Raw genomic sequence first — 20,259 nt, 5'->3', positions numbered from 1 at the left:
CTGTCAGGCTGCCATGGTCATCCAGCAATAGGTGGCTGAGGTGGAGGGAGTGGGGCGTGGCGGGGCAGAGCCGGCAGAGGCGGGTGTGTGACAGGCCCCGCCCCCAGGGCGCCATGTTTTGGAAGTTTGACCTGCACACGAGCTCACACCTCGACGCGCTGCTGGAGCGGGAGGACCTAAGCCTGCCCGAGCTACTGGATGAAGAGGACGTGCTGCAGGAGTGCAAGGTCGTCAACCGCAAGCTGCTGGACTTCTTGCTGCAGCCGCCGCACCTGCAGGCCATGGTGGCCTGGGTCACCCAGGAGCCGCCCGCCAGCGGGGAGGAGCGGCTACGCTACAAGTGAGCCCCACCCCGTCCGTCCCGGCCACTGCCCTACTTGGGCCCCGTGCAGGCGGGGGGCCGGGAAGCAGGGGTGAAGGCGGATGTCAGAGGTCACCTGGGGGTGGGCCTGGGAGAAGGGCGGTGGGGGTCGGGTCCAAGCTCAGGTTGACTGTAGCCTTGGGGGCAGTGGGGAGCCACGAGTGGGTTCTGACAGGAGGGCATGGGAAGGCAAGGATGGCCCCGCCAGCTTCCCTGACATTTGCCACCCTTTTGGACGTGAACCCCCCAGGTACCCGAGCGTGGCCTGCGAGATCCTGACCTCAGACGTGCCCCAGATCAACGACGCGCTGGGTGCCGACGAGTCCCTCCTGAACCGGCTCTACGGCTTCCTGCAGAGCAGCGGCAGCCTCAACCCACTGCTCGCCAGCTTCTTCAGCAAGGTCATGGGCATCCTTATCAACCGCAAGACAGACCAGGTACCGCCGCACCAGGGCCAGGGCGGCGGGCAGGCGGGCAGGTGCGCGGGCCCTGCTGGGTCGGGCCGAGTGACGAGCCTGACGAGCGCTGCCCCTCTGGCCCCCAGCTCGTGTCCTTCCTGCGGAAGAAGGACGACTTCGTGGACCTGCTGCTGCAGCATATCGGCACCTCGGCCATCATGGACCTCCTGCTGCGTCTCCTCACCTGCGTGGAGCGGCCACAGCTGAGGCAGGACGTGGTCAACGTGAGTGTGGGGGCGGGGCCTGCCGGGAGGGGGTGGGGCCCGCCGGGGGTGGGCGGGCCGGTGAGCCCAGCGCCCCTCCTTCTCACCCCCAGTGGCTCAATGAGGAGAAGATCGTGCAACGGCTCATTGATCAGATCCACCCGTCAAAGGATGACAATGTGAGTGTCCCCTACTCACCTGCTGTTCCTACCTGTGGCCTGGCTTCTTCCCTCAGATCTGCTCTTCACACCGGCTTTGCCCCCTCCTCCCTTCCTAAGAGGTGAACTGGTGAAGAAGGGAAGCTTTAGAACCTGGTGTGTGCATGCCCTTGAGTCTCTTGCTGAGAGTAAGAGGGGCCGGACCCCCACGGACGGGGTCTGGTGAACCAGGACCTTGCCCAGCATCTGATGGGTCGCAGCCTGGCGAGGGGCCTCGGGCTCTAGGCCCCCTCACTGCCAGCCTCCCCCCACCCCCCGCCCCGGGGTCCCTTCCCTGCCCCCTCCCCTGCTGACTGTGACCTGGCAGATAGACCCTACTTGTGCTTCAGAGAATCCATACAGAGGTTCCGCATCCTCACTGCAGCTCACGGGGCCTCGCCGTATCTTCCGGAGCTGCTGGCTTACAGAGCCGAGGCCCACAGGTGTGGGGAGTTAGCCCTGAGCATCTAGCCAGTATCCGTCCCTGTAGGGTGAGGGCTGTGCAGGCCTTGTGGCACAGGGGCTCTGAAGAGTGAGCGGCCTGTGGCCCGGGTGGGTCTGGGGTCTGCACAGGTGGGCCCTGGCAGCCGCTCAGTAGGTTACACTCAAGAGTTGTGTTCATGTTTCTCTCTTGGCTTTTCTTTGTAACAGCTTTGTTGAGATATAGATTATGTGCCATGTGGATCACCTATTTAGAACACAATTCAGTGGTTTCTAGTGTGTTCACAAAATTGTGTGATTATCGCCACGTTGTTTTAGAATACTTTTTCATTACCCCAGAAAGGAAATGCTGTGCCCATTAGCTGTCACTCCATTGCCTTGCGGTCCTCCAGCCCCCAGCAGCCACCAGTCTGCTTTCTGTCTCTGGGTTTCCTTTTCCTGGACTCACTGTACGAATGGAATCACGAAATACATGGTTTTCATGACTGGCCTCTTTGCTCACCTGTGTTGTGGCATGTCAGTGCTCCGTCCCTTCCTGAGGCTGAGGAATGTTCTGGCATGCAGACACATCACTGGTACTTATCCACTCACCAAACTCTGGACATCTATCTGGTCATTCCCTCCTTTGGCTATAGCAGATGGGGTGTCACCTTCTCCAGGAAGCTTTCCTGGGTTTCCTATTTCTTCGTCGTCTGTCCTCTCCCAGCATTTGGTGTCTTCGTTTTCTTCCCTCGGCATTTGTTTCCCCATGTCTGTGTTTCCCCATGTCTGTGTTCCTACAGGCCAGCTGGTCAGCTCACGAGGGCCCAGCAGCTGGGCTGGTGTCCTCAGCTCTCTGTTTGCCTCCCCAGCAACATTCCAATGCGTCCCAGTCCCTGTGCGACATCATCCGCCTGAGCCGGGAGCAGATGATCCAGGTCCAGGACAGCCCAGAGCCTGATCAGCTGTTGGCCACCCTGGAGAAGTGGGTTTGCGGGGCAGTTCCCAGGCCCAAGGAGGGAAACTGTCCAGAGCCCTGCACCCTGACCCCGCCCTGTCCCCCGCCCCAGGCAGGAGACGATCGAGCAGCTCCTAAGCAACATGCTGGAGGGAGAGCAGAGCCAGTCTGTCATCGTGAGCGGGATCCAGGTGCTGCTGACCCTGCTGGAGCCCAGAAGGCCAAGGTGAGGGGGGCCAGCCCCCCCAGGTGGCTGAGCCATCCCTCAGAGCCCTGCCTTTGCATCTAGAGGCGAAACTCATGGGGACATGGCCTCTACAAGGGCTGGCCCCTTCTTGGTGGTCACTTAGGGTCCCGGGAAGAGAGTCCTCTGCTCATATCTGAGGCCAAATAAACCGCCTGTGGCTTGGAGGTAGCTGTCTGAATCCAGGGCCCTTCAGGCAGGTGGTTGCCTGAGACAGTGGGGCCTGTCCTGCACAGTCCCTGAGCACCCACCCCTGGTCCTTGCCCTACCCTTCCCAGGGAAGCAGTTTTTCACTCCCAGAGGTGCCACACGTGAGCATATCCATGCACACAGGCCCTCTGTCCTGTCCCCTACCGCAGGTCTGAGTCTGTGACCGTGAACAACTTCTTTAGCAGTGTGGACGGGCAGCTGGAGCTCCTGGCCCAGGCGACCCTGGACAGCACCACGTCCAGTGTAGGCGCCCTGCACGCCCTGCGCCCACGCCTTGGCCGTTTCCACCAGCTCCTGCTTGAGCCCCCCGAGGTGGGCTGGGATGCCGGGGAGGGAGGGTGGCAGGGAGGGTGGCCCCACATCCTGGGCAGCGCTGAGCCACCCCTCTGCCTGCAGCTGGAGCCGCTGCGTACTACGTGGGGCAGCCTGGCCCCACCACTGGGCAACACCCGGCTGCACGTGGTCAAGCTGCTGGCCAGCGCCCTGAGCGCCAACGATGCAGCCCTGACCCAGGAGCTCCTGGCACTGGATGTGCCCAACACCATGCTGGTGCGGAGGGTAGGGGGGTGGGGGGCCGAGGGGGTCAGGACTGGGCGGGGGCCCCTGGGCAGGGCTGGGGGCAGAGGGCAGGTGGGGGGCCTCGGCGCCAGCCTGTGCTTCCCCCACCCAGGACCTCTTCTTCCACTACGTGTTCAACAACTTCCTGCATGCTCAAGTGGAGTCGTGTGTGAGTGCCATGCTGAGCGCTGGGCCTCCTTCCGACAGTGGCCTCGAGACACCTGCTCCAAACCCCGTCGTGAAACATGTGAGCTGGGCTCCCAGGTCCCCTCCTCTCCCCTCAGGTGGGCTCTGCCCCAGGTCTGCCTGCTGGGTGCCTGTGCGTGCTGGGGGTGGGGCTCGGCCTTGTCTTAGGTCTGTCTTCGAGAAATGGGGGGTGATGTGCAGGTAGGTGCAGGATGTGGTGCCCTCAGGGCAGCGGGTGTCCTGGGAGACAGAGGGATGGCCTCCCTGGATCTAGCCCAGGGCCTCAGGGAGGAGCTGTCCAGCAGCACCTCCATGGGGGTGGGGCTGGAGGGACGCAGGGGAGGAGGGGAGGAGGGGCGGAGTCTGGCCCCGCCCCCACACCCACCCTGCTGTCCCAGCTGCTGCAGCAGTGCCGCCTGGTAGAGCGCATCCTGACCTCCTGGGAGGAGAACGACCTCGTGCAGTGAGCATCCCCCGGGCCCCCTGCCCCCAGGGGAGGGCGGGGCAGGGGCAGGTGTGGCCAGCGTCCAGCTTCGGCCTCTGATCTTGTCCAGGTCAGCAGGGGGCCCTCGCAAGGGCTACATGGGCCACTTGACAAGACTGGCCAACGCCCTGGTGCAGAACGCGGAGAAGGGGCCCAACGCTGAGCAGCTGGGGCAGCTGCTGAAGGGTGAGGGCCTGGGCACACCCCAGCTCTGGAGGGCAGGGGAGGACGCCGTGGGGCCCCTCACGACCTGTCCCCTTCCCTCGGAGCAGACCTGCCCAGTGAGCAGCAGGAGCAGTGGGAGGCCTTCGTGTCCGGACCCCTGGCAGAAACTAACAGGAAGAACACAGTGGACCTGGTGAGGCTGATTCTCCCCTCCATCGGGGTTCTCCCCTGCGCACACCCCTCCGGCCCTCGCCCCTACTCGCCCATACCTCCCCGCCCTGGTCCTCACCCCTGTCCGCCCACACCCTGCCCACCTTGGTCCTCACTCCTGCCTGCTTACCCGTCCCAGGTGAGCACCCACCACCTGCACTCCTCCAGCGACGATGAGGACGACCGGCTCAAGGAGTTCAGCTTCCCGGAGGAGGCGGTGCTGCAGCAGGTGGGCTGCGGGGCGGGGACAGGGGCTGCCCTGCTCCTCCGGGCCCCACCCAGCCCCTGACCACCGCCCCGCCCCTCCTCCGCAGGCCTTCATGGACTTCCAGATGCAGCGCATGACCTCTGCCTTCATCGACCACTTTGGCTTCAACGACGAGGAGTTTGGGGAGCAGGAAGAGAGTGTGAAGTAAGTGCGCCCTCCCTGACAGGGTGGGGGCACGGGGCCGTGGGTCGGAAAGTGAGCACTCACCTGCCCTGTGGCTCCTCCTGCCATCTTTCCCATCTTCCCTGGTGTGGGTGGGGACAGGCCTTGTGCCGAGCCGGGCCTGAGCTGGGCCGTGTGGAGCTCCTGGGATGGGTCCTCGAAGCCGGAGTGGCCCCCACATCCCCTCGCCTGCACAGGCCCCAGGCTGACAGGCCCCAGGCTGACGGGAGAAATTCTTTCAGTGACTAGGTGTGCTTCTTTGTAACCGTGGTCTAATAATATTTTAACTTGGTGTTGCCGTCACCAACTTTCTTCTTTATTTTCCGAGCTTTCCAGCGCAGGTATCTGTTGCTTTTATAGTCGAGAGAAGAAAATTAGGATTTTCTAACATCACGTAAATTGCATGAGCAATCTGGTGGCAGCAGCTGGAAGGTAGCAGAGGACCAGTGGCTGAGTGTCACTTGTGGGGGCTGGGGGGCCACGGATGTCCCTGGGTTGGGGGCAGCTGAGCTGAGGTCCCTGTCTGCGTTTGCTTCGTCGCTAGCAGTGTGTTGGGTGCTTCTTGGGTGGTGTCCTGTCATGTGCCCACCATCCTCTTCTGCTTAGGGCTCAGGAGCCCCGTTAGAGCTGGGGAGACTGAGGTGCGTGTTGGCCGGCGTGGGAGCAGGATCACTGCTGCGTGATGGGCACTGGCTGGCGACTGGGCTGCCTCGCCTAGGTGGACGTGAGCTCTGTGTCTGCTGCTACCCTGCCCAGCTCAGTGCCCGGTGCATGGATGGCCTGGCGGTTCTGGCTGTGTCTCCGAGCCCTGGACCCTAGAGAGAAGACCCCGCCCTGGTGGGGGACGGTGTGGGGACTACCAGCTGTTTTCTTGATGGAAACTGTTGCCTCCACCGTCACATCATTTCCAGTGGGGCTACAGACTCCTTTAAAAAACCTTGAAAGCCATGAAGCGTTCTAGAGTGGAAGGTAGATGAATATTTTTAGGATGTTGGAGCTGAAGACGTTGCCCAGCAGGGCTCTGACTGCCCAACCGGGACCAGCTCTGCGTGTCTGGGTGGAGAGGTCGCGAGGACACCGCGTGGGCGTGTCTGCTCCGTGTCAGGAGCTGGGACAGCGCTCCGATCACTGACCTCCATTTGTCCACAGATCTTCGTGGCAGTGTTCCCTGGGGGGAGGGGGGCACGTGGTAACGTGGGAAGTATCCGTAACGCAGGGGACGGACAGATGTCCGACGCCGCCAGAGAAGTGGGTGAAGGACACGAGGCAGAGACTGGCGGGAGGACACTAAGTGACGCTCCCGGCAGCACTTTGCGTTGGCATCGAAAGCGCGTGCGCTCACTTCCCTGGAGCTGGAAGTGTTTCGTGGGGCTTTCAGAAAGGGAGTTGAGCAGAGGGAGCTGGGTGTCGGCCCCGTGAGCGGGGTGAGAGGCGTGAGAGGCGGGTGGGGTGAGGCGAGTCCCAGCCCCAGACTCGCCCCGCTCCGGCTGGGGCTGGATATGCGGGCCGTGTGTGTTGTGGCCTGGCACTGGGAACCTCCGGCTCTCACTCCTCAGAGACAGGAGGGATGACGACAGCCCCCACTTGTGGCCCGTAGCCACGGTCTCATTCGGTTTTGTTTCTTTGGTCTCTGCTTAAATTGCGTGCGGCTGCTTCAGCTACCAGAGGCCCAGGGCAGCACGGGGACAGAATAGGGAACAGAGTAGGTGCCGTCCGTCAGAGTCGGCACACGGTTGCGTCTCCATTTCTGACCGTGCCGTGTTGGGTCCAGTCACCGTGGGCACTAGACTGTCTCCCCAGGGAAGCATGTGCCTGCGTAAGGAGCTCACCTCGACGGTAATCTTTACGCCTTAACGGGCATCCCTGTGTGAGGGCTGAGACAGGAGATGGAGGCGTTCTGTGCTCCACCTCGAGATGCCCTGACGCGGCCACTGCCTCACTGCTGTGGTACTTGCCTCCTAGCGCACCATTCGACAAGACCGCCAACATCACCTTCTCCCTCAACGCCGACGACGAGAACGTGAGTACCCCCCGTCCCTGGCCGTGCGGGGGTGGGGGTGGGGGGTCCTGCAGACAGTGCCGCCCACTCCAGCCTCCCACCCTGCACCCCGCAGCCCAATGCCAGCCTGCTGGAGATCTGCTACAAGGACCGAATCCAGCAGTTTGATGACGAGGAGGACGAGGACGAGGAGGAGGGCCAGGGCTCCGGGGAATCTGATGAGGAGGATGGTGCCTGGCAGGGCCGCCAGCTGGCCAGGGGAGCCCGTCTGGGCCAGCCCCCGGGTGTGCGGTGAGTCCTCTCCACCTCCTGCAGCCGGGAGCCCGGCACGCGGGGCGGTCGGGCCCCCGAGATGTGGTTTTCGCCCGCTAATGTGGATGAGAAGCGTGAGAACGTGGTGTGTATTAGGTGGGGCACTTCGGTTTTGAATGCCAGAAACCCAGCTAAGCTGAGGTCGGCTACAGAGGGAATAGGGCAGTGGCTCGTGTGTGGCCAGAGAGAGGTGGGTCCTTGAAGAATGGCTTGGTGCAAGCGAATCTGTCTCTCCGCTCTGTTCTCCCCATGTTTGCTCTCGTTCGGGTGTCCCCACAGAGCCACCGACGTGGCATTGGTATGCCTTCGCTCCAGTACAGGAGAGGCGGTGATGGTGTCTCCCGTACAGGCTGTGACCAGCTCTCTGCACACCCCAGATTCGTGCCTTGTGAACAGGTGCTCAGGGCCTTTGTCCCTGTGGTTTCTGGCTTGAGGATTACACCGTGTAGTTTTAACTTTTTCGTGCACCGCCCCACAGACACCCCTTTGCCAGCCCCAGCACCCGGATGAGGGAGTGGAGCCATCCCTGTGCCACTGTGCCCCCTGAAGGTGGCGCTGTCCTGACTTCCTGCCCTATAGATTTTGCCTCCTCCTCCTACTTGAGAGGTCTTCACACACACACACATCCCCTCTCCCCACCATGGCTGTGGTTGTGTTTCACTTCTCATCTGCTGGGTGTGCTGTTGTGTTACCGGCCGGGCTGGTGTGTACTTGTGTGTGTCCTTGAACACCCCAGTCATGACTCACCCCATGTTCTCTTCCAAGAGTCTCACAGTTAGGTTTTTGATCCCGTGGCGAGCTGTGTGTGTATGGTGTGAAGTGGGGGTCCAGCTTCCTCTTCTCTCTGTGTGAATGTCTTCCCAGCACCTCTTGTCGAAGAGACTGCCTTGTCCCCACTGAATGGACCCGGTGCCCTTGTCACACATCATTTGACTGTATGTGTGGGTTTATTACTGGCCTCTTTGGCCCATTGGTCCTTATGCCAAGACCTCCTTGTCTTTAATTTTTTTTTGTTTTCATTAAAAAAATTTTTTTTTTTAAATTTTTGCTTTTCAACGTTTATTTATTTTTGGGACAGAGAGAGACAGAGCATGAACGGGGGAGGGGCAGAGAGAGAGGGAGACACAGAATCCCAAGTAGGCTCCAGGCTTCTGAGGTGTAAGCACAGAGCCGGATGCAGGGCTTGAACCTACGAACCGTGAGATCATGACCTGAGCTGAAGTTGGACGCTTAACTGACTGAGCCACCCAGGCACCACCCCCTAATTTCTTTTGTTATTTTAGTGAGAGAAAGAGAGAACATATGAGCAGAGGAGAGGGATAGAGGGGGACAGAGAATCTTAAGCAGACTTTATGCTCATCTCAGAGCCTGATGTTTGGCTCAGTCCCATGACGGTAAGATCATGACCTGAGCTGAAATCAAGAGTCAGACCCTCAACTGACTGAGTCACCCAGGCGCCCCATCCCTGTTTTGATTACTGTCGTGTTGTATTAAGTTTTGAAATCAAGAAGCGTGAGGACTGCAAGTTTGTGGTTGTATTTCAAGACTGTGTGGCCTATTCAGGGTCCCTTGGGATTCGGTGTGAATTTTAGCATCAGCTTGTTAATTTCAACAACTGAAGCCAGCCAGGGTTGAGAGGGCCCGTCTGGAACCTGTAGGTCAGCTCAGGTTGTGCCCTGCGAGCCCCATCCCATCCTCCAGTCCGTGAACACGGAACGTCTTTTTTCTATTTGGGTCTTTTGTAGGGTATAAGTTTCATGCTTCCTGTGTTAAATTTATCCCTACATATGTTACCTAAGTGGAATTTTGAGATTGTCGCAAGTGTACAGAAATAGAGTGGATTTTTGTACGTCGACGTTGTGTTCTGCGGCACTCGCTCTAACAGTCTTAGCGGATTCCTTGGGGTCGTCTGAACACAGTCACGTCATCTGCAGTTAGAGCTTTACTCCTTTTCTGATCCGGATGCCTCTTAATTCGTTGTTTTGCCTCCTTGGCCTCCAGTATGGTCCTGAGCAGAAGTGGAGAGCAGCCCCGGTCTTGCTCCTGGCCTTGGGGAGCATCTGGGCTTCCTCCACCTTGTGTGATGGTCCTTGTGGGTTTAGGAGATGCGCTGCTGCCCCCCCCCCCCCCGCCCCCGACTCTGGAAGCTCCCTTCTGCTCTCTCTTTGCTGAACGTCTGCGTTTACTCTCAGCTGCGTGCAGATGGGTCCCTTTCCAGTCGGTAACCATTCACACCATGGTGCATTCGGCATCTTAGGAGCCATGTCATTTCTTAACCATTCCCCAGTTGGCGACACATAGGCCAGTCGGGCTGTCCCCCGGGCTGGGGTCGTGTGTCAGTCGATACTTAGAGCACAGTTTTGGAGCAGCCGCTCCGAGTGTGTGGTTGGAGGGAGAGTGTCCGGTCAGGGGTGGGGGCGGGGAGGCTGTTCACGTTAAGGATGGGCTTTGGCATCTTCTCACCCCATGGGCCCTGGAAGGCCCTGACCTGCCTGTGCTGTGGCTTCCCTGCCGCCCCCACTCGTCCATCCCTTCTGTCGTCCCCGGGTAGTCAGGACACCTGGCTGTGTCTCAGCATAGCCGCTGACCAGTGGTTTCTGGGCAGGAGTGGAGGCAGCACAGACAGTGAGGATGAGGACGACGAGGAGGACGAGGATGATGGTGACAGCCGAGCGGCCGGTGGGAGGACCGGGCCCCCCTGTCACCCCGGCCCTGGCCCCCAGCCTCCAGGTGGGTGAACACGACACACAGGGTGGGGCATGCCGGGGCGCACGTGGGGTGTCCGCCTGCCATGCTCACCCCTCCCTCCTCCCTCCCCCTGCCCAGGCCCCAGCTGGCCAGCCACCTTTGACCCAGTGCCTACAGACACCCCGACCGGCTCCCGAGACTCTGGGGAGAAGGAGCCGAGCTCTGGTCTCCTTGCCCCACAGGGGCCCCTCGGCGCTCCCCGGGACCTCTCCGCCCTGCAGCTCAGGTAAGGCCGCAGCGGGTACCCAGTCCCTGGGCCCCTGGGCTGGAGCGCTGACTCCAGCTGGCCCTTGAGCTGCTCCCCAACCTTGCCCTCCCCCCAGGTCTCAGGACCCCGCGTCCCCCTCAGCACCTCAGGAAGCCACAGACGGCAGCACAGTAGCGGAGCCCTCGGGTGAGCGTCGCCTGCCCAGCCCCACCGCCCACCCCGTTGTCCCCTGGCCTTGCCCATGCCCGACCTCGCTGAGCTCAGGTCTCCTGGCCTCTCTCCGCACAGCCCCCTGCCAGGCCTTGGTCAGCTTCGGGGACCTCCAGGCCACCCTCAGAGGGACACGCTCCACTCCCAGCTCCTTGAACAGGTGAGCGGCTCGGGAGACAGGTGGAGCCTGGCCCCTAGGTTGGTCCTGCCCTGGAGTTGCTCCAAATGGCCCTCAGAGGACCCCCCAGGTCTGCACTGCTGCCTCGGGGCCTTGTGGCGACTGAGGGTCCGCTGCTGTGCCTGCGCCCACGTGTGGATGCCGCAGAGGACCCTGGAGCCCAGGGCCCCAGGGCTGGGAAGGCTCCCAGAAGCAGGCAGGCGGTGTGCAGAGCTATCTGGATCTCCTCCTGCCTGGTGGCTCCCAGGGGTCTCTGATGGGAGGGTCCACCCTGGGCTGTGCACCTCTTAGGGGTGGGAGGGCCCACAGGGTATTGGTGATGGGAGCCCCACTGATGATCCGCCCTCTACACACAGTGCAACCAGAGACCCTGCTACCTCCGTCCCAGCCCCCGCGGCCTGCCAGCACCCCCAGACCACAGAGGGGGAGAAGAGCCCAGAGCCCTCAGGGCTCCCCCAAAGCCAGAGGTGAGTGTGGTGCGGCCTCCCAGGGCAGCCGGGGTCACGTGGGGGAGGCACTGACCTTCCTACATCTGTCTCCTCTGACAGTGCCCAGGCCCTTACACCACCTCCGATGTCCAGCGGCTCTGCCCCGGGAGGGCCGGCATCCCTGGGCTCCCAGTGAGTGGTGAGGGCTGGCTGGGGAGCAGCTGGGCCGGGGGTGGGCAGGCGGGGGGCTGCGGGGGTGGGGGCAGCGGGCTGCTCACCTGGGTCTCCCTCTTGGTTCCCAGGTAACTGCCTGGTCCTGGTGGTGGCGGCTGAATTCTCCATACTCCACGTGGACCCGGCCCAAGTGGGGGCAGGGCGGGTCCCACGATGGCCCTGTTGCCCCATCACCCCCTCCCCACCATCTGCCCCCACGTTCTCTCCTCTGGACTCCCAGGAGCCTGGTGCCAGGGAGACAGGCCCCTACCCACCCCCATTTGCACTGAGAAAAGAAATTATGGAGTTTTGTCTCCTAGAATAAAGATACAGAGTCGAGTAGAGAGAAAGGAGAGAGAGAGAGACCTATATTATATATTATAGAGAGAGAGTGGGTGGGTGGAGAGCCAGGAGGAGGCCAGGCGGGCGGGACAGCGGGTTGGACCTTCATCCCATCCTGAGGACATTGCCCCACCACCACCACGCCCCCAGCCTCCGGTGCAGATGCCCACACCCACACTCGGCTCAGGTCCGCCTCGGGGGAGGGCCCGAGTGGGGGCCGTGCCTTTGCCCAGACCCTTGCCCTGGACCCTGCACTTTGACCCGGGCTGGGGGCTAGAGGACCCCTGCCCGGCCCTGCTGCCTCTGTAGGAGCTGGCAGTCCCCATCCGAGGGGGTCTCTTCGGGGACATTCCTGTGGGGCCCTGATGCACTCACTGAGACTTCCGCACCTCCCATGGACCCCGGGGCGGGGGGTCGGCAGGGGTCTGGCTGGGGTCCCCTTCCCATGCCCGAGGGTCTGGGGTCCAGCCCAGCTGCCAAGTGACCTTGTCCCAGCTCCCCCTCCCCAGGCTGGCGTGAGTGTGCGTGTGTTCGTGCCCAGCTTCTATTTCATATTGCAAATATAAATAAATAAATACAGTTTAAGATTCCCACTGAGACCTTGAGTTCTGGGACTCGGGGAGGGGCAGCCTGTGCTGTCCTTGCACTGTGGCCTCGCGACCCCAGGTGTGGCCCTCAGAGCGCAGTTAGGCTCCTGGACCTCCTTGCTCTGCAGAGGGTGGGGTCACTCGGGCTCAGCGCAGGAGGAATGCCTGGGGCAGAGGGGCAGAGCCCTGCCCAGCCCTGTCTGGGACGTGGTCCCCACAAGGTCCCCTGTCCTGGGGTCGCTGTGTGTCCCGGCTCCTGGCTCCACACACAGGTGGCAGGTCTATCCCTGGCCTTGGCAGCGGTGGGCAGGGGAGCGACGCGGCTGGGTGACCTTGCAGAAGCCCCTGAGCCTCAGCTCCTGCAGTGGAGCAGAGGGCGTCCGAGGTGGCCAGCCAACCAAGATAGGAGGGCACCTAGTAGTTCATGCCTTCTGAAGTAGAAGTGAGGGACAGGCCAGGTGCACTTGCTGATGTGCACAGGAGCCTTTGTTCCGATGACTTCCAAAGCTGCAGACCAGCTCAGCAGTGATGACCTTGCCCAACCCGACACTGGCGTTCGCTCCTTCAGGAGGGTGCAAGGAGGCTGGCGTGGGGGCCGTCCAGGGCACGGGGAGGGCTTCGGGGTCCTGAGCGGGAGCTGAGGACCGCGTGTGGCAGGGAGGCCAGAGTACAGGGGGGACCCCCAGGCAGTCTTTTGGGGGACACTGGGTGGGCAGGTGCAGAGGGAGTTTCCATCCAAGGTGGTCCTGCCTCCCGAGACAGGGTGATGGGGCTCCGCTCCCCTGCTGAGGCGCAGGGAGTCCTGCCCTGTGCTTCCTGACTGGTTGGGCATGGGGAGGATGTGAAGGGCACTTAACGACCACACTCGGGCCGGGGGTGGGGAGGAGGCAGGTGGGGGGTGCGCAGAAGGCAGGTCTAGCGGGTGAGGACAGGGTGCTGTGGGGGAGGAGGGACCCTGGGTCCTGACCAGCACCTTATCGGCGGTGCCAGGTGGGGCCATCCCCAGGGTGGGGGAAGCATCTCCCTGAGCCCTGTTACCAGTCCCAGAGTCCACAGGACGCTCCTCGGGTTAATGTGTAACCACACGCTGTCCCCTCCACCCCCAAAGCCACCTGTGCCCACATACGCACCAGTCTGGGGGGGTCATAGGCCGACATGGACGCCTGGGAAGAGGGTCTGTCCCAAAAGCCTTGCTTCTCAGTCCAAGTGAGAGATGGTGTGGGAGGGGGTCTGGCCTGGGCACCAGGGGACCTGAGCAGCGTGGAGGAACTGGGGGGTCCTGGCCCTCTCGGGGAGGCTGGGATCTGTGAGGTGGGACGTCCCGGTCCCTGAGCAGCCCCCACAACAGTGTGGCTGGGTTCGGGGCGGGGAGGGAGGGGCAGAGTGGAAAGCCCCCACATCCGAGCCCCGGCCCGGGTTGGGCTCAGTGACTCCCTTGTCCCCCAAAGCAGCTGCACCTGTGCAGGGGGCTGAGCCCGTTCCTTCTCACCTGTGCCATCTACTTCCTCCTCTGGATCCCCGAAGACCAGCCGTCCTGGATCAGCGCCCTTGTCAAGTGCCTGCCCGTCCTGTGCCTGGTGGTGTTCCTGCGGGCGGCGCGCTCGGACCGGGGCTACAGGGCGCTCCTGCAGGGGGCCCTCCTGTGCTCTGCCGTGGGGGACGCCTGCCTCATCTGGCCTGAGGCCTTCCTCTATGGTGAGCCCGCGGGCACAGGCCCCTGCCCTCGCGGAGCTCTCGTTCCCCCGAGGGGGCCGGGCAGCGTTCCCTGAGGAGGTGTGCGTTGTGTGGAGGGAAACAAAGAGGGGCCGCACGTGTTGCAGCCTTAGCTGGTCCAGGACGGCCTCACCAAGAAGGTAATGTCTTGAAGAGGGTGCAGGAGCCATCTGAGGAACGGTGGGCCAGAGGGACCAGCAAGTGTAAAGGCCCTGGGGTGGGAAGCTGCTGGTGAGTCAAAACGGGTGGGTGGGCAGGCGGGGCCGAGTGGGGAGCAGAGCAAGGTGGGGAGTCAGCGGACAGTTCTAAGCGGAGTGAGGATGGAATGCAGCGTGTTTTAAGGTCGCTCTGGTGCTCGGGGAGAAGGGAGACCTGCACCGGGGAGGCGGGTACCGTAACCCCAGCAGACGGGTGCTGGGGCCAGGGTGGATGCTGGCACCTGGGGTGGGCCTTCCCTCAGGCTCTGCACTTCAAGGTGGCCGCGTGGGGAAGCGGGCCCACCAGGTACCACCCCCCCTGTCTCCTCCAGGCGTGACGGCCTTCACCGTGGCTCACCTGCTCTACCTCTGGGCCCTCGGCCTCACTCCCCTGCGGCCGGGCCTCCTGCTGCCCATCGTCCCGGCCTTCTTCCTGTACAACGGCCTCGTGCTGCTGCACCTCCCCCCTGGCACGGTCCCCATGTTGGTGACCTACTCCCTGGTCCTGGCGTCCATGCTGTGGCGTGGCCTGGCCAGGGGCGGGAGCGCCCGCTGGGGGGCCCTGCTCTTCACACTCTCGGATTCGGTGCTGGCCTGGGACGCCTTCCTGCAGTCCCTGCCCCACGCCCGCCTGGTGGTCATGACCACCTACTATGCCGCCCAGCTCCTCATTGCCCTGTCCGCCTTCCAGAGCCCCAGGCTCAAGTCCCGCTGACCACGGCTCGCACGAGCAGGTATCGGCCCCCTCCCCTCCCGCGAGGCCCTGGGCCTCCAGACTGACTGGCCTGGCCAGAGAAACCCCTGGGGGACAGCAGCCAGGCTCCTGGACTCCTGTCTGCAGGGGCCGGTCCACCCAGAGACACTTGAGAATCCCCCGTACCACCAAGTTCCTGCCGCCTTCCCTCTGGCCTGATTCTGGATGCCAGACCCCTCAACCACACCCGCGTCGGGGGGACCCGCCTGCCTGCCACCTGCCTCCCACGTCCACCTGCCCCCTTCCCTCTGGCCCTAGTTTGTGTCCAGGAGTGAAGTGCCCGCTGGGATGGCGCCATCTCTAGTATTTGGGGAGGGGCACCGGGGGAGGGCTGCCCACAATGACAACAAACGGTCCTTTCTCTTCTTCTTTCGTTAACAAACATACCATCTTAACCGTTTTTGAATGTACGATTCAGTGACATTAAATACATTCACAGTGTTGTGCACTGAATCTTTCTTTTAATTATCATTCTTGGGGTAAAAACTGTCACCGTGAGGTGGAGCCCGCATGACACATTTTTAGGGGTCCGATGTAGTGACGCTAACCTCACGCGGGCCTGGTGCCTGGGCTTATGAGACGTGGAATCCCCCCAGTGCGCCAGGGTCAAAGTGCGTCCGGTCCGCCCCTCGGGGGAGTTCCAGACCCAGGTGACACCTGGGGGAGGAGCCTCACGAGGTCAAAGAAGGACACCCCAGGGAGTGACCTCCAACGCCAGCACGTGCGACGCGTGTTATGTCAATGAAGCGTGTGCTCTCCGTTGCGCGTTGAGGGACTCTTCCGGCAGTGGGGAGACTTCTACATCCAGGCTGTGCTTTGGGGGACCCCCAGAGCCCCTCCCTATTTTAAGTTTTTATTTATTTTTAATGTTTATTTATTTTTGAGACAGAGACAGAGCATGAACGGGGGAGGGTCAGAGAGAGAGGGAGACACAGAATCTGAAGCAGGCTCCATCCAGGCTCCGAGCCGTCAGCCCAGAGCCTGACGCGGGGCTCGAACTCACAGAGCAAGACCATGACCTGAACCGAAGTCAGACGCTCAACTGACTGAGCCACCCAGGCACCCCCTGAAGTTTCTATTTAAATTCCAGTTAGTTACCTACAGTGCGGTATTGGTTTCCAGTGTGCGATATAGTCGTTCCACACTCCCACACAGCACCTGGTGCTCCTCGCAGGTGCACGCGTTAATCCCCGTCACCTGTTTGCCCCATCCCCCCACCCCTGGTGACCACCAGTGTGTTCTCTTAATGTAGTTAGGAGTCTGCTTCTTCATTTGTTTCTTTTTCCGCCCTTTGCTCGTATCTTTAAAGTCCTCCTATGAGTGAAGTCCTATGCTTTTTGTCTTTCTCTGACGTATCTCGCTAAGCATCATACCCTCCGGTTCCATCCACGTAGTTGCAAATGGCAGGACTTCATTCTTTTTGATCGCTGAGTAATAATCCATTGTATATAGACACCACATCTTCTTTATCCGTTCATCCATCGATGGACATTTGGGCTCTTTCCATACTTCGGCTATTGTCGATAGTGCTGCTATAAACATGGGGGTGCACGTGTCCCTTCGAAACAGCCTTTTTGTGTTCTCTGGGCCCAGCCCTATTTTTCCAATCTGCCCCACCTTCAGGCCAGGGTCCCCACTCACCCCCTGCCAGATAAGTCATGCATGCTGGGGGGCAACCCGGTCAGGGGCGAGTGATCTGGGGGCTGTGACTGGCCCTTCCCAACCTCAGAGGCCTGTGGGTCTGTGGTACCTCCCTTAAGCCCCTGCCTCAGGCCTACTTGTGGGTCACGGTCACGCTGCCCAGGTCCTGGGTGCTCTGTCAGCCATCAGAGCACGGAGGTAAAGTGAAGACCCTCTCTCTGCCCACCCCCATTACTGCACCCCAGAACAATCTCCCGCCCCTGTGGAAAGTGCTGAGGAGGGAAATTTCCCGCCTCTATCTCTAAAGAGTATCTTCAAAAATGTTTTAAATGTTTATATTTTGAGAGAGAGAGCATGAACAGGGGCGAGGCAGAGAGAGAGAGAGAGAGAGAGAGAGAGAGAGAGAGAGAGAGAGAATCCCAAGCAGACTCCGTGCTGTCAGGCCAGAGTCCAACTCGGGGCTCGAACTCCCAAACTGCGTGAGATCATGACCTGAGCCGAGATCAAGAGTTGGGCTTCTGGGGCACCCGGGTGGCTCAGTCGGTTAAGTGTCCGACTTCAGCTCAGGCCATGATCTCGCGGTTGGTGAGCTCGAGCCCCACATCAGGCTCTGTGCTGACAGCTCAGAGCCTGGAGCCTGCTTCAGATTCGTGTCTCCCTCTCTCTCTGCCCCTCCCCAACTAGCGTTCTCTCTTGCAAAAATAAATAAACGTTTAAAAAAAAAAAAAGGCTCCCAAAGGACCGAGCCACCCAGACACCCCTTCAAATTTTTTTTTTTAATTGAAATGTGCCTACAGATAACATCGTGTCTGTGCAACGGTGTGTATGTCCATGCGTGCGTGCGGTGGGGACAAGTAGATCTGGTTTCCTAACAACTGTGAACTTTTATGATACAGTATCATTGACTGTCATCACTGTGCTGTGACCATGTCCTGTTTGAAGTCGTTTCTATTCAATTCCAGCAAAAAATGTGGTCATGGCTTTATTGAGACGCCCTTCATATACCATCCAACTGCCCATTTAGAGTGTGCAGGTTATGGGCGCCTGGCTGGCTCAGTCAGTAGAGTGTGTGACTCTTGATCTTGGGGTCATGAGTTCAAGCCTCACGTTGGGCGTTGGAAGAAAAGAAAAAAAAAGTGCGCACGTGAATGGTTCATGGTACATTCACAGAGTTGTGCAACCATCACCACAATCCATTTGGGAGCCTTCATCACCCCAAAAAGAGACCCGTGCCTTCCAGCAGTCACCTCCCCGATCACTTACCCCCTCCGGCCCAAGGCAACCACCGGCATAATTCATCTTTAAACGTGTTACCGATCCTTTGGGATTTGGGTCCTTTCCAGGGTTCCACAAGGACAAGTAATCAGGATTCTACGCAATTCCAGTGTGAGGGTTCCCCCACACCACCAAGCAAAAGTCCCTGACACCCACTGGAGTCCCCCAGTTCAAGTCCATTCTGATGCTGGCTACCTGGAGACAGTCACAGCCCAGAGTGGAGGGCCAGGCCCCACGGGAAAGCCCCGCCCCTCCCGGAGGCCGATTTCGGATCCAGGCGGTCACTTGGGCTTCTGACCATCTGCTATATAGATCAGAGGTTCCTGAGACCCCCTCCCTGGGTTTGATTAGCATGCTCAATAGAGCAGCTCCCAGAACTCAGGAAAGCATTTCACTTACCAGATCACAGATTTGGGGCCAAAGGGATATGGCTCACGGGAGAGATGCCAGGTACGCGGAAAGGACGTGGGGGTTCCGTGCCTTCTCTCCACACCTCCAGGTGTTCGCCGACCTGGCAGGCTGCTTTTTATTTTTTAGAAATTACTTTTTTCCCCATGTTTTATTTATTAATTTTGAGAGAGAGAGAGTCCCAAGCTGTCAGCACAGAGCCCGACGCAGGGCTGGAAATCACAACCGTGAGATCATCACCCTTAGCCGAAATCAAGAGTCGGACGCTTAAGCAACTGAGCCACCCAGGCCCCCCAGTTTCCTGCTTTCGATATTGAATTATGTGTGTGTAAGATGTTACCACTGGAGAAAGTGGGACAAAGTTCACACAGGACCTTTTGTACTATTTTTTGCAACTTCCTGGGAGTCTCTAATAATTTCAAAATAAAATGTTTAAAAAACAATTTAGAACTTCGTTCATCAACAAAACACCCCACCAAAGATATTTTTCTTCCTTCTTCTTCTTCCTGTCCCTCTTCCTTCCCTCTTGAGACATTTCAGTCCTGAAGCCATTTGGCGGGACTGAGCAGTGCAGGCATCCCCGGTGGCGGTTCATCGTGAGGGTCAGAGTTCAGGCAGGGCGAGGAGGGCGTTCGCACGGCGGGCAGCTTCCTGTGCAGAGTCAGCGAGATTGAGCAGGGCACACGGGTCTTTGCAGGGGTGAGGAGGTGGTGGCAGAAAGGGGAACAGATCACATACAGGAGGCTTGCTCAGGTTAAGTATACAGAAGCTAGACCTACGCTGTCAGAGAAATGTGTTAATAATAACAGAAAAAGTGAATGAGCCACACGTGAAAAGATGCTTCACATCACTGGTCGCTAAGGAAATGCAAATCAAGACCACCTCACGCCCGTTAGGATGGCAACCACCAAAGAAGAAACTCAGAAGTGTTGGTGAGCATGGGAGATACCCCGGGCACCATGGGTGCGAACGTAGAATGCTTCAGCGACCGTGGGAGACAGCATGGCGGTTCCTAAAATAATTTAACACAGAGTTACCGCACGATCGAGCAATCCCGCTTCTGGACCTATGCCCGAAATAATTGAAAGCGGGGTCTCGAAGGGATATTTGCACACCCAGGTTCAAAGCGGCGTTGTTCACAATACCTGAGAGGCGAGAGCCGCCCACGTGTCCGTCAGCGCGTGAGTGAATAAGCAAAATGGGGACTGTTCTGTGTACGTCCATGTGGTTGGTGGTGAGTTGTCCCCAAACCTCACTGATGACCCCTCACCCCTCCACACACACTCTTGACAGAAGAGCTTGGACTACCACGCCCCTGAGCCCCCTGGGGGTTCCCTCCGGAAGACTCGGGGGGGGGGTCCTTGCAGAACTGTTGGGAACTGTGCTTTCTGGGGTTTGTGGATGGGCTCGGGGTGGATGAAGGAGCAGGGGACTGTCTGATGCCTTCTCCTAACAGGCCCATCTTCCCCTTTGCAGGCTCCATCCTAAGGGTGGAGGCTCAGACTCCAGCTCCATCACCCCGAGAAGGGAGGTCTCTGAGGGTCCAGGCCCTCAGATATACTTCTACGGGATCCAGCTGTCTAAGGAGAGCATCCCAGGTGGTGCTCACAGCACCTCAGAGACCCTGGCTTGTTGTGGATGCACTTGAACCCCAACTTTGTATGAATTCTTCGTGTGAACAGGACAGAGTGAGACCCTCTGCACGTCTCCAGGTGACAAATGACCCTCCCTAGGGATGACGCTACCAAAGAGTAAAAGTAAGGTCGTTGCATTTGTTGCCTGGGGCTGGCATAAGAAAGTGCCACCAACGGAGAGCTTAAAGCAACAGTTCTGGAAGCTGGAATTCTGAAATCGAGGTGTTGGTCACACTCCGTTTGGAGCCTCAAGAATCTTTTCTTGCCTCTCCTAGCTGGTGACCTTCGGCCTTCCTTGGTCTGAAGACACATCACGCCGATCTCCACC

At 59.9% G+C, this 20,259-nt stretch overlaps 2 protein-coding genes across 4 annotated transcripts; both read left to right on the top strand.

The window, feature by feature from the left end:
* Positions 1-107: 107 nt before the first annotated feature.
* PPP6R1 (protein phosphatase 6 regulatory subunit 1) lies at positions 108-13,819 on the top strand. 3 transcript variants are annotated; one of them, XM_047101009.1, is made up of 23 exons: positions 108-340; positions 612-798; positions 906-1,043; positions 1,136-1,201; positions 2,512-2,624; positions 2,710-2,823; positions 3,201-3,363; positions 3,448-3,600; positions 3,722-3,856; positions 4,194-4,258; positions 4,350-4,465; positions 4,552-4,637; positions 4,794-4,883; positions 4,969-5,066; positions 7,047-7,104; positions 7,199-7,374; positions 10,001-10,125; positions 10,222-10,369; positions 10,467-10,537; positions 10,640-10,721; positions 11,096-11,206; positions 11,288-11,366; positions 13,761-13,819. In XM_047101009.1, the coding sequence occupies exons 1-22, from the start codon at positions 114-116 to the stop codon at positions 11,361-11,363; spliced, it is 2,598 nt and encodes an 865-aa protein (XP_046956965.1). In that variant the 5' UTR covers positions 108-113; the 3' UTR covers positions 11,364-11,366; positions 13,761-13,819. The 3 variants fall into 3 exon arrangements, with proteins under 3 accessions (XP_046956965.1, XP_046956964.1, XP_046956963.1); XM_047101008.1 differs by lacking the exon at positions 13,761-13,819 and adding an exon at positions 11,470-12,312 and having other exon boundaries at positions 11,288-11,359; XM_047101007.1 differs by lacking the exon at positions 13,761-13,819 and adding an exon at positions 11,470-12,312.
* On the top strand, positions 13,267-15,426 carry TMEM86B (transmembrane protein 86B). Its single transcript, XM_047101013.1, has 3 exons — positions 13,267-13,515; positions 13,758-14,004; positions 14,552-15,426. Exons 1-3 carry the CDS (start codon positions 13,465-13,467, stop codon positions 14,932-14,934), a joined length of 681 nt encoding a protein of 226 aa, XP_046956969.1. The 5' UTR covers positions 13,267-13,464; the 3' UTR covers positions 14,935-15,426.
* The last annotated feature ends 4,833 nt before the right edge of the window (positions 15,427-20,259 follow it).

This window comes from Lynx rufus, unplaced genomic scaffold (genome assembly GCF_022079265.1).
Source record: "Lynx rufus isolate CCGP_SWC_20201006 ecotype Redwood Valley unplaced genomic scaffold, mLynRuf1.p SCAF_54, whole genome shotgun sequence".
Taxonomy (NCBI): domain Eukaryota; kingdom Metazoa; phylum Chordata; class Mammalia; order Carnivora; family Felidae; genus Lynx; species Lynx rufus.
The sequence above is the reverse complement of the archived record's forward strand: the minus strand, read 5'-3'. Positions and strand labels throughout refer to the sequence as shown.